Source organism: Aquila chrysaetos, chromosome 5, assembly GCF_900496995.4.
Source record: "Aquila chrysaetos chrysaetos chromosome 5, bAquChr1.4, whole genome shotgun sequence".
NCBI classification, from domain to species: domain Eukaryota; kingdom Metazoa; phylum Chordata; class Aves; order Accipitriformes; family Accipitridae; genus Aquila; species Aquila chrysaetos.
In genome coordinates, this window is record NC_044008.1 from 57,662,502 (window position 1) to 57,681,077 (window position 18,576).

The 18,576-nt window shown below is 41.3% G+C and overlaps 1 protein-coding gene across 3 annotated transcripts in view; it reads right to left on the reverse strand.

The window, feature by feature from the left end:
* ADAMTS17 (ADAM metallopeptidase with thrombospondin type 1 motif 17) overlaps positions 1–18,576 on the reverse strand; it is a 200,550-nt gene that overhangs the window by 21,954 nt on the left and 160,020 nt on the right. For all 3 annotated transcript variants that reach the window (XR_003923623.1, XM_030015913.1, XM_030015912.1), the window contains 2 exons: positions 6,286–6,490; positions 1,719–1,871 (listed from right to left, as the gene is read on the reverse strand). Coding sequence is in view for 2 of the 3 variants with exons in the window: in XM_030015913.1 (XP_029871773.1) it covers positions 1,719–1,871; positions 6,286–6,490 (358 nt within the window). In the remaining variant the exon portion in view is untranslated. The remainder of the gene's footprint in view (positions 1–1,718; positions 1,872–6,285; positions 6,491–18,576) is intronic.

The following is an 18,576-nucleotide window of genomic DNA, read 5'->3' on the forward strand; positions in this document are numbered from 1 at the left end:
GTTAACACATGGGAACTGTTTGTTTTGGCCAGCTTGCATGGACTCTGTGTGCCAGGTTATGAATAAAATAAAGTTCAATACTCTAAACATTCTGTGATACAAATTCCTGGCTCAGCACAAATACAGACTTTTTGTATGTGGCAGGTTCTTAATGCATTTTCCAGCACTGACACCATTAAATTCATGTATCTATGACAGAGTATATCTATAAATATTTGTAATTCCTAATCACAATGTAAAAAAAAAGTGATTGCAGATAAGCCAATTTGCCCATCATGGCCCTCTATTTCAGTGGATTGTGCTTGTTGGAGTTTGGGTTTTTGGAAAGCAAAATGCAACTACTGAATCCCAGTGGTTTCTGCACATGCCGTACATTCCAGAACACAAAGTAGACTTTCTGTTTAAAGAACAGTACAGTTACAAAGATAAGATAAAACCAAACTGGAATATAATATTCCTGGGAAATTTTAGTTCTTTATGCAAACATGAAGTCAGTAATGTAAAGGATGCTTTATGAACAACACTGGCAAAGGCTGAGTTTCTCACACTGCCAGGCCTCCTCCCCAAGCAAAACTACCTATTCTTTAAGATCAGAATGTAAATACAGAGCAGACTCTGCTCTGGTTTAATCTACTGCATTCAGGAATTAATTCCACTGATGTCACTGGAGAAACTAAGTTCAGACAGGCCTAAGTGGAGGTAAAATCCAGCCCTGAGGAAGGGACTGATGGTTTCGGCTCTGCCTTTAAATTCATGGCTTTCTTTCATTTCAGGTGGTTGGAATAAGTCTAGGACTGGACTATGATGTGTAGGTCCCAGACTAGCATGAAATTCAGCGGCACAGCTCTAGTCTTGCATCTGTGGTAATAAAATAGTGTACCATCTGACTCTGCATGCAGGACCTGCATGAGGCAGAGGAATAGAATTCAGCTGTGAGTGCTCTCAGTTAACCTCTGTTTCTGTGTGAGTCTGCTAGGGCTTCCTCCCAGTAGTATTCAGTTTAACAACAGTTCTGCCAAACCTTCAGATTTATCACCTGTGGGATAAGAAGACTAAGGTCCAGCTCTCTTCTCAGCTCCATACTGATGCTTTGAGGGAGACAAAACTCTCACCACAGCCCCCTTGTGAGATTTCCCTTTTTCTCAGTGACTAGCTTCCTAACCCAAAGTGCAAATTTTTAACACATATTTACACTCAAGGAAACCAACTTTCTGCTATTTTCTTTTTAGCTTGCCCAGGCTGGGCATGGGACACATCCTTAGTTCCCTGCACTCCTGGAAGATACTGCTAATGAACTCTTTTCTGTAGAATTCAGTCTGCTAGCCAGAACTGTTCAGAGTTTGCTTTTTGAAACATGGAAAGCAGTTTCAGCATTGTTTATAAAGTAGCTTTTTGACAAGAGTCCACCTGTGGTGGGAATCTTGTGTAGGTTTTGCCTTTGGATGGTTAAGCTGTCAATTAATACTCATTTCTATCCTGTTTGGAATACACTTCTCTAAAACTTGCTGGGTCATATCCATAAGCCTGTGTTGCAATGTTTGGGATATAAATGGCATAAGGGGAAAGTTTAAATCCCAGCAAAACCTCCAATAAAAACCAGTTAAACCGTTCCTTTCCAAATATTTAAAGTGCAAATTAACGGACACAGCACACGGAAGCATAGCATTCTGAACACCTTTGCACTCAGAAAGAAAATACCATGTAGTGTTCACTGTTACCTTAGACCAATCGCCTGTTTTCCATTCGTAACAGCCTGTGTGATCCTCACACTCTTCCTCATCTCTTGGCCTGGTGGCTGCATCACATTTTCCTTGAGAATTTGTGCATGTCACTGTTCTTTTCTGAATCCCCTTGCCACAGTCTGCCGAGCACTGCAAAAAACCAGGTATTTGTTTTCTGTTACATGATGCCTAGAAATGATAACTTTTATCTTAGTAACATAGCTAAAAGGAAAAGCTGGTTTTATGAACACAGAGGAAAACAGATAACCCGTAAGATTTTCTCCCAATAATCTAAGTCCATCTCAAACATAAAAGAGTAATTTGAAAAGCATTATATCTGCTTGTAAAGTATTTTACTTACGAAAAATGGTAATTCTGAAAATCAGCTTTCTTTGAAAAATATCAGCTGGCATTTTCCTAGAATTGGTGTTACAGATGAAAAAAACACTAAATCTTGTGTTTAAGACCTCATCATTCATACTGAAAAGAGACACACTGAGATTTACAACACACAACTGCCACATACCTTGATGTATCATGGGAGTAAAACGATGGTGATAAATGCATTTTTAAATCACACTAGCATGAGACCACTGTTACAAACACATTTCTGCAGTAAAGTTTGTACATACCATGGCAGAGTTCTCACACGTGTTCTCATGTGAAACACATACATGACCTTCACTCTTTGATTTGCCATCTGGTCATCCCTACATTAGTTCTGAAGAACTTCAAATGTACAAAGGGGATAGCTCAGGAGAGGCACTATTCAGTGAGCCACAGTGTTGTGATCAGCTTCCAACCATGGCCAGCAAGCTAGCCACAGACATCAGCAGGGATGAAAGACAGACTTCTCAACACCAAAGGCATCAGCAGGGACTGTTTGAAGTCCTCTGAGAAAGCAGCAGGCTACCAAAGCTGCTAGAATCAGTTGCTGAACGAAGACTTAATTCAAACATTTGGGCACTCTAACAAACTTTCATGCAAGTGAGCACAAATTATCCACAAATGTTTTTGTGCCTGGGCACTATGAAGGTAGCTTCTAAAGAGCAGGGATATCTGGTCACCCATTTGTTATCTCTGCTCAATGGTTGGCTGGAAATTCTGTTTTACTGAAGAATTTGTCTTGATCTCATTGACTGTACGAGGTGGGAAAAGGACACTGGCATGAACTGAAACAGAATTTGGTATAAATAACCAGTTCGGTAATAGAGTAACAGATCTGCTGATGCTGTCACAGCCATCTAAGTGCATGCCACTACACAACAGCATAGCTAGTCTCTCTGCTCTTCATTTTCATGCCACTGCAGTCGTTAAGAGTGAGAAATTTTCTTGAAGAGCCACTGGGGACAGGTGGGTGGAAAAATGATATATGTACCAACTGAGATAAAAACTAACCTCCTCTAGCATGTCAAGTTCTCCCCTTCAGGGGATCAGCATGGAAAAGACAGTTGGTTTGACACTGAATAAATAGTGAAGATATGAGATATTCTGTGAGGTCTTTTGAACATATTCCAAGAAGCTTCTCCATCCAGGGGGTCTATGCTGGAAACAAGCGTCAGCTTGATATAAATTACATCAAATGGACAAATCTCAGCATGCCTGTCTAACCGTCTTAAAAACACAATCCAGGCAGTGCTGACCTGCTGGCCTTGTTAAGGACATGAATGACAAGCGTTTATGAGCTGGCAAGCAAACAGACATGCCTTTAAATACTTCAGAGCACTACAAAGTGACTTCTTGAAAATCTGGGAAACCTTCCACTTAATTTACTATGTGCTGCTCATGGCATGACCTCCTTACGGATGTAACATCTTTGTAACAAGCACAATTGTATAGTTCTGCTAGATACGGGGATTAATTCTTCCAGGCTTTGCAGAATTTCAGAAACTGCTTTGCTGGACTCCTCAGAGCGCAAGACTTGCCAGACATCCCAGGCTGGAGCTCCCTAAATGGCACCTTAAAGCCATGAATTTGCCCCAAGTTGTATAGACTTTCCCAAATTATATATAATTTTCCTCCATCCTCAGGGTGGACTCCTCAGGGTTGCACTTGTTCATCTCAAACTACAAAGCACAATATATAAAATCTTTCAAATGGTCCAATTTAGTCAAAGTAAATCAAACTGAAGTGGGAGTATTTTTCACAGTGGGAGAAATCTCTAGGTGGGTTTTACAAGCAAGTCTGGGAAAAACACCAACTGTTTGTTCTTCCCACAAGCTTTTAAGTCATTCACAGATTAATACTGCATATACTTTCCTAGACAAAACAGCATTTGCAAAAGGTTTCCAACGGATCTTTGGTGGTCACATATAAATCACCCTCTTCAAGAGTTTTTTCTTTCCTCAAGTCCTCTGTTTTCATGAAGAATTTCTTAAAATACAGATTTTACAGAAATTCCACAACAGAGCAGTCTACAAATTAATATGCGCAGTCCCTGAGTGTCCAGCTGAGGTCATAAGGTCTTATTTTATTAACAAATTACTTAGTCAAATCAAGAGAGGTTTTGTAAAGGAGCAGCACAACTTTGCAGTTAAGACACAGCTCCTTTATTTGAAGGAAATCCATATTTTTTCCTACTCTAGTTCCCTAACAGTAGAAACATTCACCTTTTTCTGACAGTCTCTATTTTTGTCATTAAAAATGGGTTCAGCAGTACTTTGTCCAAAACAATCTCAAGTGTTTGGCAATAAAAGGGGAACGTAATTTTTTCCATAATGAAGATTGCATTGGAATTTGCTTTGAAAACACACGTTTTTGATTGGGGACCAGACATCAATGTGGTCAACTGTTTTTTGTTGTATAACCAAAAAGTTCAAAAACATACGTGAGAAAATTGATTTATAAAATGATACCACTACTGTGATATTTACTCCACAACATCAGATTAAAATTTTAAGGATTAAAGTGATTACCACTAAAGAAAGTCCTAGTTATGAGAAGTGTTCAAACTGGCAGAGCATCAAATGTGTCCCGGAGTCAACTGTGCTACATAATAGCAGAAATGTGCCAGAACAAGAATGAATTTAAAATCATGAGTGGGCAATTACAGACACGACAAAAGGTAAATAAATTTAACAAAGGAAAAGTAAACCAGTTATTGAAAAAATGATCTAAAAATATTATGTATTTGCAAATGAGTTACGTGGTCACAAATACAGAAGATTTCCACTCTGGAAAAAGTCTTCTCTAACTTGACTTACTCCATTTCATAAAAAGGAGAGAGAACCTAGGACTGTTAACAAAAGGCCCAAGTAAAAACTCCGCATATAAAACAGGTAGGAACTGCACCATAAGAATAGTCTCAGCTATAAACAGTTCAGCAGGTTCAGCTGTAAGAAATAAAAGGGCATAATCTGAAACGGTTACTTCTATAACACACAAATAAGACAACTTACTAAAACTTTGGTGTGTTTTTCCACATTTGAAAAGAAAGAACTCAGAAAGAAAACAGATCTCATGCATTAGTGAACAGATACAGTGTCCTAATGAAAGCAAACACTACTCTCACTTAACTGTCATCTCATTTGCCAAAGATTTCCTGTTCAAAAGGCAGACAATGGAATCACATTGTGTTTGTTAAGAGACACTGTTCCTCAGTGCAAGATCCCTTGTATCCTGAGCTTCTGCAACTTTTAAGCACATTTCTAACAATAATATTTTGCAAAAGCTCTTTGACAATGTTTTAAACAGGAACTCACTGTTTCAAAATAGAGATTAATAACAAGGAAAGATCCTTCTCACAGAAATTACTGTTGCTGGAAAGTCCCATAACACAGCCAGTCTGGAATGAGACTGGTAGAGCTGTAAGCACTACATCAAGAGTGAAAGGATCTTCTCATCATTCAGATGAGCCTAACAGATATCATGTCAAAACCAACATGGACATGCTATTAGGACTGTTAGTCACAAGGTACAGACAAAGTTGCTCTGTATTAGCTGAGTCCTGGTCGTGAACTGTAGGCATACTCCCAGTTAACTCTTGCTAAACAAAACACAGGCTAACTGTCTAGACCTCACATTATTTGTATCTGAAATGCATTTATAATATCTGAGAATAATTTCTTAACTCTGCAACCATGTGAAGATGTCCCTTTTATAGAAAGTATAACCAGCTTTTCCATGTTCTTGGAATTACATGAAAGAAGGGTGGATAAGGCCCAAAGATTGTACATTCTCTGTAACATGCAGATGCTTGATAAATCTGGTAGTTGTTTCATACTGCATTTAAATGGAGGCAGAAGCCCTGGTGGGTTACTACACTTCTGGCCTCAGGTCAGTGAAATGTTTTTCCTTGCTGGTCAGAGTTTTCAGATGGAAAGATATAGTTAATATAGCACGGTATCTAAAACCTACCTTAATAACTCATCTGGTATGGAATACAAACCTCAGTTCCAAACTGATCATCTCAGCAAAAGACAGTCCTACCCAGTGCCCCAACACCACAAGGCACTGAGTACGCTGACCGTGAGAACATGCTTAATTTTAAGCACTTAGCTGGATTAAGGGCCAGTGTATCCAGAGCTGCACGCAGTCTGGCTTCTTTCTTGAATCAAGTTCCTACCTTTGACCACTCTGATGCTTCCCAGATAGAAAGGCAGTCCCGTCCTTCACAGCTTTGTACTGTTGTTGGTTTATTGCCAAGGCAGTAGAGGTCTCTCGTGTTAACGTAGGTGCCATTTTGCAACTGATAAACACAAGTCACTTCCCGGTGCTGGACACCTTTCTCACAAGTAGCAGAGCAGGGACTCCAATGGCCAGTCACCCACCTGGGAAGGAGACAGAGAAGGAATGTTAAAAAACTGCTGGGATAAAACATTATGCTTCGCTTAAAAACAGTGAGAAATGTGCAACTCTTCCTAGATTTGTGGGTTTTTCAGTGGTGCTGTATTGCCATCACACTGAGATCAGGTGCCTTTGGAAGCTGAAGTGTGTAAAGCAGAAAAGGGTAGGTATACAAGTGAATATCTGCTTCTGTTTCCACACTAGACAGAAACACAAACTCTGTATAGCTCCCTTTAACCCTCAGTCTCTACAGTGTGGCTGCATTTTTCGCCCAGGTAAAGACAGACTTGTCTGGAGATCATCCTATCCCACAAATATTGTTGCCTTTGAGAGGTACTTGGGAAAACCACTGCTACGTCTGCATGCACATCTTCACTGTGCAGTGGAGCTGTGCAGAGAACCTATACTTACTGTGTACAAACTGGGATGGTGCTATGGCCAGATGCCTAGCCCAACACAGCTTTCCTGCATCCAGCACCAGAGTCAGATTCTCTAGCCCTACATTATATGACCTCAAAGCATACAAATCCTCTAGATCCCAGACTATTCGAATGCAAAGATATCTCCTGCCTCACTTTTAGTTCACCCTCCTAAAGACGCTGGTGAGATTTCACTTTTCATAGTTGGGCTTTCCAGGATGTTTAATTGGAATCTCATCTGTTTGAAGTTCATGGCAGTAGGGACCTCAAAAATGGAGAATAACTGGCCATGTTCATTCTTAGAAAATCTGAATTGCATTTAATTGCCAAGGCTCAAGAAGTACTTACAAAGACAAGATTTTCCCTATAGAAAGGTGTATTGGTTTTGTTGGCAAGGTTTTGGTAGCGGGGGGGGTTACAGGGGTGGCTTCTGTAAGAAGTTGCTGGAAGCTTCCCCTGTGTTCGAGAGAGAGCCAATACCAGCCGGCTCTAAGACGGACCTGCCGCCGGCCAAGGCCGAGCCCATCAGCGATAGTGGTAACGCCTCTGTGATAACATTTTTAAGAAGGAAAAAAAGTTGGGACAGGCAGATTCGGCAGCCGGAGAGAGGAGTGAGAACATGTAAGAGAAACAACTCTGCGAACACCAAGGTCAGTGAAGAAGGAGGGGGAGGAGATGCTCCAGGCGCCGGAGCAGAGATTCCCCTGCAGCCCGTGGGGAAGACCATGGTGAGGCAGGCTGTCCCCCTGCAGTCCATGGAGGTCCACGGTGGAGCAGATCTCCACCTGCAGCCCGTGGAGGACCCCACGCCGGAGCAGGTGGGTGCCCGAAGAAGGCTGTGACCCCGTGGGAACCCTGCGCTGGAGCAGGTTCCTGGCAGGACCTGCGGATCTGTGGAGAGAGGAGCCCACGGAGCAGGTTTGCTGGCAGGACTTGTGACCCCGTGGGGGACCCACACTGGAGCAGTGTGCTCCTGAAGGACTGCACACCATGGAAAGGACCCATGCTGGAGCAGTTCGTGAAGAACTGCAGCCCGTGGGAAGGGCCCACGTTGGAGAAGTTCGTGGAGGACTGTCTCCCGTGGGTGGGACCCCACGTTGGAGCAGGGAAGAGTGTGATGAGTCCTCCCCCTGAGGAGGATGAAGCGGCAGAAAACAACGTGTGATGAACTGACCGTAAACCCCATCCCCGTCCCCCTGTGCCGCTGGGGGGGTTGGTAGAGAAGCCGGGAGTGAAGTTGTGCCCGGGAAGAAGGGAGGGGTGGAGGGAAGGTGTTCTGAGATTCGGTTTTTTTCTCATTACCCTACTCTGGTTGATTTGTAATAAAGTGAGTTAATTTCCCCAAGTTGAGTCTGTTTTGCCCATGACGGTAAGTGATGAGTGATATCTCTCCTGTCCTTATCTCGACCCACAAGCTCTTTGTTATATTTTCTCTCCCCTGTCCAGCTGAGGAGGGGGAGTGATAGAACGGCTTTGGTGGGCACCTGGCAACCAGCCAGGGTCAACCCATGACAAAAGGATCCTACAATATTGTTTCAAAGCTCCTGTAGCTCACAAGGATGTCCCATAACCCAATCTGGATGGGGGCAGGGGCATTTCCCTATACCCATCGTTTCTGTGAGCCTTTGGGATTCATTTACTTTGTAAGCACATTTCAGTTGCCATTTCCTTCCCCTTTGATCAAAGTGTGCTGGAAACAAATACATGGACTTTTTTTGTTGTTTGCCTTGTTATGTCTTTAAAGGCTATTCGGCAAACACCCAGCACAACATTGTGAGGTGTTCAGGTTCCTCCAAAGTAAGGAACGCATTGCTGCTGTGAGCAGTCTCCAGCTGTGGGCATGCAAGGGAAATGAGGCATCCTCACCCCTCCGTCTTCCAGCTCGGTGTAAGGCCAACTGAAAGGCTCCCACTGACTCCAGCAAGTGCTGGAAGCACCACTGTGGTTAGAGCCGGGCCACAAGGCAGTGAATAAAATGTCTAAGAAGAATGTCAATTAGGAGGTATGTAGGGAGAGACAATTTTTTCCTAAAGACAAGCAGCATCGATCTTTATGCTTCCTGCAATCTGTCAATGAGGAACATGTTCTCTGTAATTACAGGCATTCCTATATGAAGTGAAAGACTGGAACAATAGCTGTGTAGGTGCTGTGCACCGGAAGGCTATCATGCCTTTCTCACCAGGTAATTGACCTTCTAGCCTGTTATTTAGGACTGTCATGTAGATTAGTATCCTTATACCATGAATCTTTTACTTGTCACCAAATCCTGGGCTATCTATTATGATAAGTGGCTCAAATAAGACTTCTCAAAAACAAGTCTGCTCAGAAAAACTATTTCATTTTGCTGAAGGCTCCCATAGTCCACGTAGAGCACCATACTTGACAACTTATTAACCACGTTTCTTTTCAAGTTGCCGCATAAGTTCTCCTAAACGAATCAAACAAGGGTTTCCCATGTTCCCATTCCTGAACAGGGAAAAAATCGGTTCACCACAATTTGTAGAAACATCTTCACCTGGTGCAATTGTCATGAATCCATTTGCCAAATGCTATGACTGATGATCTGGTGTGAGCACTGATGACTACATTGACAGTGAAGACAGAAGCCATTTGGTTTGAGCAGGACAGGATTGGGCAGGCTGGCCACCTGTCTTTTGTGGAACAGGGCCCTACTCAAATGTTTCTGTGTATTAAAGCAGTTGACACATCTGCGAATTTCCATTGGCTAAAACAGCTGGCAAGACACCAAACATGTTTCTCTAGACAGTAGTTCTGGTGCATCTCTATGGCTGAGTGCTTGGTATTTTGCTTATGGAATGGGAAAATGCCAGCTGGGTAATCGAATACTAGGGCTGAAAGACTGACAAAAATAGCCTTGAAGTGCAGAAATCAGTGTTCCTGAAAATTAATAGCCAGGCTCCCTTGATATCAGCTGGGTTCTGTCCTGTCAGAGCAAATGTGGAGGGAGTTATCTATCTGGGTGAAGGAACTGCTCAACAAGTGCACGGAGGGGGAAGGAGTGACTTTGCTTTATGAGATGAATGTGACTCACAGTGCCGGCAACAGTTTCTGTACAGGCTCCACTGAACCAATATTCACTTCAGCTCTGTACTCTCACTGGGATCTACAGCTACTGGCAAAAGAAGGGAAAGGGACTGAAAGCAAAGGAGAAAGATAAAAATACATTCTTGGCAGAGGCTGTCTTGTGAGCTTGCATTTAGGATGGGCAGCATGCAGCGTGCCAACTATTTCCAAGATGCCTTAAGAAGTAAGGTTATAACTTTCCTTTCAGGAAGGAAAATTCCTTTCCTTATTTTTTTTTTGTTGTTGCTCTTGTGGAGGGAAGAAATCACCTTGTTTCTATCTTGTTCAGTGGTCGCTAGTTAGTGCTGTTCTAGCACAGATACGACAGAGTGTAACTGGAAAACTGGCACAGAAAAAAACACATATTTATCATCATCATGAGAAGAATGATTGCACAGGGCATGAGCCAAAACCCAGGGAATCAATACAAAGCTGTGCCTGTGGTGAAAATGCAATCTCCAGCTTTTTTGTCAGAGTGGCATCTGTATGGCAAGCTCCAGCTACCGATCCACTATATCCCTGATCCCTGATCCGAGGCCAACGGTTACAAATAAGGTGGGGCTATACTGTAAGGGATCTCCGAAACCTCGCAGCCCACTCCATCCTACTTGTGACAACTGCTGCTAACATGGAATCAAAATACTTAGAAATTAAAGGCTATTTTAAAGTCGTGGTTTTAGTTTCATATCCAACAGACAAGTAACAGATTAAATGTTTTAATAATAATAATATCAGTAAAGTAGGCTATTTTCAAAGGCATCAAGGGCATGATCACTTTGACCACAAAATTTCATCCTCTCAGTGAAATCACTGCTTGGTTCAATGGCTTGTAAAAATAACCTGGCAAACAAGTAAATGTGAGTCCTACATGCAGTACTGGCAGTGCCCTGATCTTCCCCCACAGTTCTCCCAAAGCCCCCTTCACAGGCAGCTGAAAATATTACTCTAGTGCCTGTAAGACACAGAATCATGGCAACTACATTTCAACATCATTCACAACCAAAGTGGAAAGACAAGGGATTTATGGATAAAGTGATTAAATATGAAAATTCCTGCCAGTTTCATATTTCATAAAGGAATGCACAGCAAGGTATTAGCATAATTACTATCTGCAAGTAATACACACACAGGGAAGAAAAATGTGATATACAAATAGTATCACATTATGGTTACTATTAAATTACACTACAGACAGACTTCCCTCTCTACACTGCCATTACACCTTTTGAACACACCTGGATGTGTTTAAGAATGAGACTTACTTTTCATTTTTTTAAAAAATGGTATTTTCCTTATGACAATGTAAAAAATAATTCCAGTGTTCTAACTCAAAACACCAAGCTAGCTCTGTATTATTAACTAAGCCAATTAACTGTTGTACACTAAGTCCTGTATATATCATATAGAGCATTTGGCTTCCAGTGACGTTTTAAGCCTGTGAACTGATTTAAGGATTGCTTGACACCACAGTTCTTTTCAGTTTGGTCTTTCCCTCCCAGATTATAATCTATCTTCTGTTGGACCATGTGAGTGCTCTAGCTGGAGTCCCTGGAGAGCCTCTCATTTTTCCCACAAGCACTGATTTATGTGACAAACACACTTATCTTTCTCACAATCACAGGGATGGCTTTATCCATGGTACTATTTTTTGTAATCTTACCTCTATAAATGAATCAAGAGCTAGATGATCCCTGCTGGTGGTTAGATTTAGGAAGAAAGTGATGAATTCTTAAGCACAGATTTTTTAACCTAGTCAGTGGCTGTCTTTCTAGTTAAAAAATGCCCAGAAAGGTGTGTTTTTCTATAGCCTCAAAAAGCTGGGATGGGCAGGACATGCAGTCTGTGAGGACTGTTTTAAATCTTTGTCTTCTGAGTATTCCTCAACCTCTGACCTCTCAGTATCTCTGCTGAGGAATTGGGAGTTCTTCTTCTAATCTGCTTTGGCAACACTCATCTGGCAGGCCCCTGGAGCAAACTTGAAATATCTTTTGGAGGTTCAGTTCATCATTTGATCTTTCTATAGTCTGGATTAGTCATTAACCTTGAATTATCCACTCTACCTACTTGCCTAAGACTCCCAGATTTTCTAGGAAAAAAAATTGTCTACAGTGCTATGCACATAAACCCAGGGGAGATGAATGTCTGCAAATGAAGACTTGTAGCTAAGGATTTGGGAAAAAATTCTATGAAGATAAAATGGGTCAAGGCTGAAGGATGGGGTGGAGGAGTACAATCAAAAGACATGAGGTCACTTTTAAGAGATTTGTAGCCTCTTATAACATAAAGCCATTACATATTCTAGGGTAAATATTGCAGCCCATTAAATTTCACCTGGTTATTTCTGTCTCGAGCCCTGCAGAAGACCCATGCCTGCAAACATGGTTCTGTTCTGCTAACTAAACATCCATGACATATTCACACATGCACTCACTATCTACAGGGACTGTGATACTTTTGTTCCCTCCCCAATGCTACAGTGAAATTAATTTCCCTGCTTTCACAATAATAGCTTGGATGTGACCAAAGACACATTTGCAATAACACATATTTTTCTATTTTTATTAAACCTGTTTTTTTAGAACTGGCTCTTTACTACAACTGGTTAAGAGCCTGTACTACTGCTGAATAACGTATCAGAGGAAATTTGGTACTAAACAAGACATAGCTAGTCTGAAAAAGCACTTGTGACAGAAACTGATCTAAAGCAGTGTAATCTGAGGGTTCTATTTCTAATAGATTTTATTGCATACCTTGTGGTTTAACATACATTGTTGCACTAATGTACAGCTGAGGATAACTCCATGTCTAGTTAGCACTGGTTGTCTTTAGCACCAGTTTGTGATGCAAAATCATGTCAAAGTCACTCTTCATTTTCTGAGGCACCTGGGTGAAACTGTGGCTCTACTGGTGTTAGGCAAAACTCAGACCAACTTGCAGTGGGGCCAGGATTTCACACTGGATAATTTTAGCATGGAGAATTGGAAAAGATTTCTGAGAATCAGTCACATGGAATTGACAGACAGATATTTTTTGCTTACAGCTATCAAACTAAGTTCATGCTTGAATATGTAGAAGCAAGAAAACACTGTTTACAAATGGACTCATGATTTCCATGAAATATGCATACTCTGCTATTGCACCTTTCTCTCCCTACACACTTCTGAAACTCTCCACCATATCTCTGCATTACTGGGGTCAAAATGATCAGGTGAATCTTGACTTTTGGTAACAGGTTGTGCCACACCCAGTCACTAGAAGGGGTTTTTTTTTGGAAAAAAGTACAAGGAATCTAGTAGAATAATACAGCTGCTGATGTCGAAAGTAGGACTCCAAGACTAACATTCCTGTCTGATTGCCTTTATAAACAGTGCTCAGTAATTTTCCAGTACAGTAGTCATTCTGCTAACAGACTTGCCAACTTTCACTCACACAGGTTTCTTTTTTTTCTTTAGTGATTATCATTTTGACAGCTTTATTTTTTTTTAATTTCCCACCAACTATAAGATCAGCCATCGGACAATGTTTTATAATTTACATGCATCTCGGGAAGTTTTTTAAATGGAAGACATTGTATTCTCCGTCCTCCCTCCCCCAAATTGAGCAGATCACTCAGTTTTGGAGGACTCAGTGTGGCATTGGTGTGAGTAGGTGTCCTTCTTGCTGGCAGCTGCCTCACTACACTAAGTTACAGAATAACAGCACTCTCAGAGCCCTTTTGTAGCAAGTGACCCCTACCCTGATCCATGGCTGGTGTATCTTTGATGGGGCAACTGGTGTCCAGCTCCATTCCCTGCCTTTCAAGGAAGGCAGTGCCTTTTCCTCAGCTCACACCACAGGATGCAAACAGTGTGAAGAGCATTACAGCAGGCAGCAGTAGGACTGAATTTCACAATTAAATATTTTGCTAGATTATCTTGCTAATCCTTTTTTTGTGGGTAAAGAGTGCACTTGGCCTGAACAGCCTCAAGCCAAAGAAGCACAGACCATTTAACATTTTAAAACAAGGCAATGTTCAACCATAAGGTTGTTGAGTCAAACATTTTAATGGGAAAAACTGTGATGTAAACCAGCCTGGGTGTTTACATGAAAGGTAAGAAACCTGTCTCATGACTCCATGTGAAAATTTATGCCAAATTAACTTCTGTTCTAGCAAGTCATCTTGAATTATTTGATGTAAATGCATTTAGCAGTAGCAAATAAGCCCTCCTCATTCTACTCTCTGTCTGTTCCCAAGCCTTCTCTTACTTCTCTTCCAGAATTGCTTTCTTGAGTTGAGTTGCTGGATTTGCTTGAAAATATCTTTTTTGTCTTTCAGTAGCTAATTAAGTACTAATTGCCTGTTGCTGTACTTCATGAACTGCCTACAACCCGGAATGCATGTGATTTTGTCTCCTTCTAGTGGATGGTGATAACCAGACGTGCCCAGAACGGGACATCAGCTACCCACTCACAAAGGTGCCCAGAAGTGTCTCAGGCTTTCTGGTCTACAGCATTTGCCTTCTAGTCCTGCAAGACCTGCCAGAGACCTACTACAGCTGCCCACCACAGGATGGTTTCCCTGAAGAGCAGCCACCAGGGCGCAGCATTGCCCGCTCGCTCAGCCGCCTGCAGCCACCGTGTCTTGCACAGTGTCCAGCACAGTCCTGGCAAATTCATTAGGCTCAAACCGATTCTAGAGATCCCAACTCCAGTTTTGGGAAGTACTTCAAAATGAGCTCTTACGTGGTGCCTCCCTGGATCAGAGGGTGCTAACATTACTATTTATGCCAGATTTCCAGGCTAAAATGATTTGAAACCCTCCCCATGGCTGTTCCTTCTTTTCTTTTTTCATGTAACCAAATTCAAAACACACCAAAGGAGATGTTTCTTAGCACAAGGCACAGATAAGGTTTTGAACTTGTTGCCGTTGACCATTATGGATGATAAACATTTGTACAGGTTCCAAAAGAGTCTGACTGCATTAATGAAAGAACATACCCATTTGGAACCATTAAATGTCTAGCTCAGTCCCTTCAGTTAACAGACACTCCCAATATGTCCCTCCAGTTTAGTACAATTTCCATACAGCCCTGCAAGTAATTTGCTAACATTCTCAAGGAGTTTTCCATCATAGTGCTCCCCCCCCAAATTCTACTATTTGCAAGACTTTCACCTCACAAAATAAATTCAAAACTGTTCTGCTCCCCATCTACCTGTGATGATAACACAAACAAACATGGTAAAACAGACCAGAATCAGGGAGACAGACTGAGTTCTGTATTCTTGGACTGTTAAACAGAGCATTATCACAGGTATATGGTGGAGTCTAAAGGGAGAGGTCGACTCTCAGACAGCAAGGGTCATACAGATAAGCACCATGAGCTTAAATCAGACCAGGAATCAAAGTAATGGGCACTATCAACCATTGCACACTGAAGCACTATGCTTTGAGTGGTCACTAGCCTTTTGGGCAGGTCAGAAAGGTGCTGAGCCAGCTGGGGCCTTAGCTGACTCTTATAACTGGCTTCATTTTTTCCTCAGCAGGCATCACTGTGTTGCATGAGCCCTTGGAGAGCATGGTGTTGGATTCCAGTCCATGGATGGAAAAGCGAAAGGGGAACAGAAGAAAGAAAGAAGTGATCCATGTAACCACAGAACTGACCTCAGCAGCATGCCAGTTTTTAGAGCGGATTTGGAAGGAAACAATAATCAAGGACATAGTGGTAAATGGATGCAACATAGGTTTCCTCCAGGCAAAACTCACTGGCTGTATTTCTTTGATTAAAATAGCTGCTTTTCCAGACAAAGGAAATGTGGTAGATTTAATCTATTTGGTTATCAGTAAAGAACTCCTTTTTCTGCACTGGAATTGCTTATGTAAGTCGGAGAAACTGGTGATATGCTGGGAAACATGGAATTATGCATGGATATCAATGCATAATTTGTATGGTAGGTGAAAGCTGGCCACAGTGTAGTGCTGTAAATGAGTATCAGGTATGAAGGGAATTTAGATTAGTTACCAGTGGACTTCCTGAAAGATCTGTCCTGCATTTGATCTAATTCAGTATGTTCATTAATGACCTTGGCACAAAAAGAAGAAAACTGCTGAAAAATTGAGGAAAATGCTGACAATACAAAGTCTAGAAGCATTGTCAATGCAACAGAGGATTAGGATGTCATACAGGAAGAACTGAATAACCTTGAGTACTGCAATAACAGAGATAGAATGAAAATTAATAGCATACAGTGCAAGGCTGTGTGCTTAGGGACTAATAACAAGCATTTCTGTGTTAAAGTAGGATTCATATGTTGACATGAATGAGGAGGAAAACATCTAGAATGACTGTAAGCCATAAATATGATGCAGCCATGAAAAAAGTAAAGCACGTATCAGGAGAGTTACTGCCAATGAAGACAGGAGAGTATGAATGCAACTGTGTAAGGGCTAGATTGGACCGAGACTGGGATTCTCCATACAATCCTGGTCACCTATGCACTCAAATTATGAATTTAAATAATGTAAATTAGAGCACTAGTAGAGAAGGTGACCAAGGGAATGAAGAATTGATACATAGACTCTGATACAATAAGAAGTTAAAGAAAAGTAATGGATTTAGCCCAGCAAAACAATGGAAGGAGGAGATCCACTGGTTTGCTTTATCATATGGCACTTGGCCCAAGGCAAAGAGCTGGGGAAGGAAAATACTGTATAAGCAAAGGAGCAGAGCTGATGCAAGAACAAATGGCTGAAAAATGACAATGAATAATTAAGGCTGGAAATAAAAGATCCTGACCCACACGAACAGCAAGGTCACGGTATAGCCTTCCAGTGACGGAAGGAGACTGCGGAGCAAAATCAGTTTATGGAAAGGAGTCTATGACAAGCTGCCAGTAGTAGCAGAAAACTAACCCTTGGACTCAGGAGATACTTTCAAGTCCTAAACAGTGAAAATAAGGGCTCAGGTCTCCTGTGGTTTTCTGTAGATGAATGCAGGGATTTCTGGCTTTTATGCTGCTGTTAAGCATCTGTGTAGGAACACCACATATTCAGCAGGTCCCTGAAAGAACTCAACCTCTATTAAAACCTATTACAGCAAAGAGGAGGAAAATTAACAGTGTTTGCATACAGGCCATTACAAGTCTAACAGTTGGGAAATTTCATGTGGTTTTGGTTCTTTTCCTGCATTAGAGGGGAGCAGTTTCATACTCATAGACCCAACCATGCATGTTGAAGTGTGTGGCCACTGGCCGACCTATGTTTTCAGTAATAACAGCTGATGTGATCTGTGATTTCTGAGTCTTGTGCCAACATGAGTGCTGGGTTTGCCTATATATTTGGGTTGGTGTTCAGTGTGCTGGAAACAACCCATACGCACCGCATGCAAGAATCCAGATTCCATCTGGTTACAGCAGGGTTTTGTAAAAAATATCTAAAGAGCTAGGCAAAGGATTAGAATAAAGAGGTGCTAATAGGGTGCAGTTGGGACAGGAAAGGAAGCTGTAAAGAATTTAATGGAAAAAGAGGGTCAAGGAACATAAAAAATAAAATAGGAAGAAAAAGAGGCATTTTTTTAAAAGGTGAAAGAGTAACAATAATAAAGAATGAAAGATTCTTTTATTTTTGCCAGTTTCAACAAAACCCTTAAGAAAATTCTCTTCTCTGACGTTTAATTTTAAAACATGTCAGTGTATCCAATCCTTTTTTCAATCCTGCTTTGTTTTTTTCAGATGCTGTGTTGCAGTTGCAGAGCTCTAATCTTCTCCTTGGCCTCATGAAACTACTGTCCCCTGCCCCAGATTATTTGGCTCTCCCAAGAGGTGGCTGAAGTTCAAAGGGATATATAATTTGCAAAGCACTTTGGGATCGTGCTGGAAGAAAGACACTGTTATTAGTATCGTACCCTTTTTTCTCCAGATCACTTTATATATATAACGTGGGTTATTATTTTTTTTATTTTTATTACAATCTCAACAGCAATAGCCTCTTCTTCCTCCATTTATACAACATGATCTCACCCTATCCCAAAGAGTTTGCAATCCAGATTATACATGGATTGAGAGAGGAAGCAAAGAGACAGTGTAGGATAGTGAATTAAAGTCACACAGCACATCCAAAAGAGAAATAAGAGAGTGGGTGTCCTATGACCCAGTCAGTCCTGTGCTGGCTATAAGACCCTTCCCTAGAGATAAATTCTCAGTAAGGCGATTCTCTTAAATTTTGAGTAAAAGTGTAAATGAAGTTTAAAATGCACAAAACAGAACAGGTTTACTATAGAAAGGAAAGCATTGTTCCTTCTTCTGAACTCAGGTAAAGGGCTTAGGTCTGAGTGGAAAGGGAAAGGACCTTATTGTAACAAGATGCTATAATAATTTTACTTGAAACCCTAAAACAAATTCAGGGCTCATAAAAAAAGCATTGACATGGTGAAAGAGAATGGTTTCTTTAAGATGTTCTTGGTTAGAGAATATGCTAAGCATGCATTTCTAATATCTGGGTGGGCAAACGCAAGTGGAAATTTAAATTCTACAGAGGCACAGAGAATGTGCTTCTGAAAATGTTTCCAGTTAAAAGCATGTTAAGTGTGAAA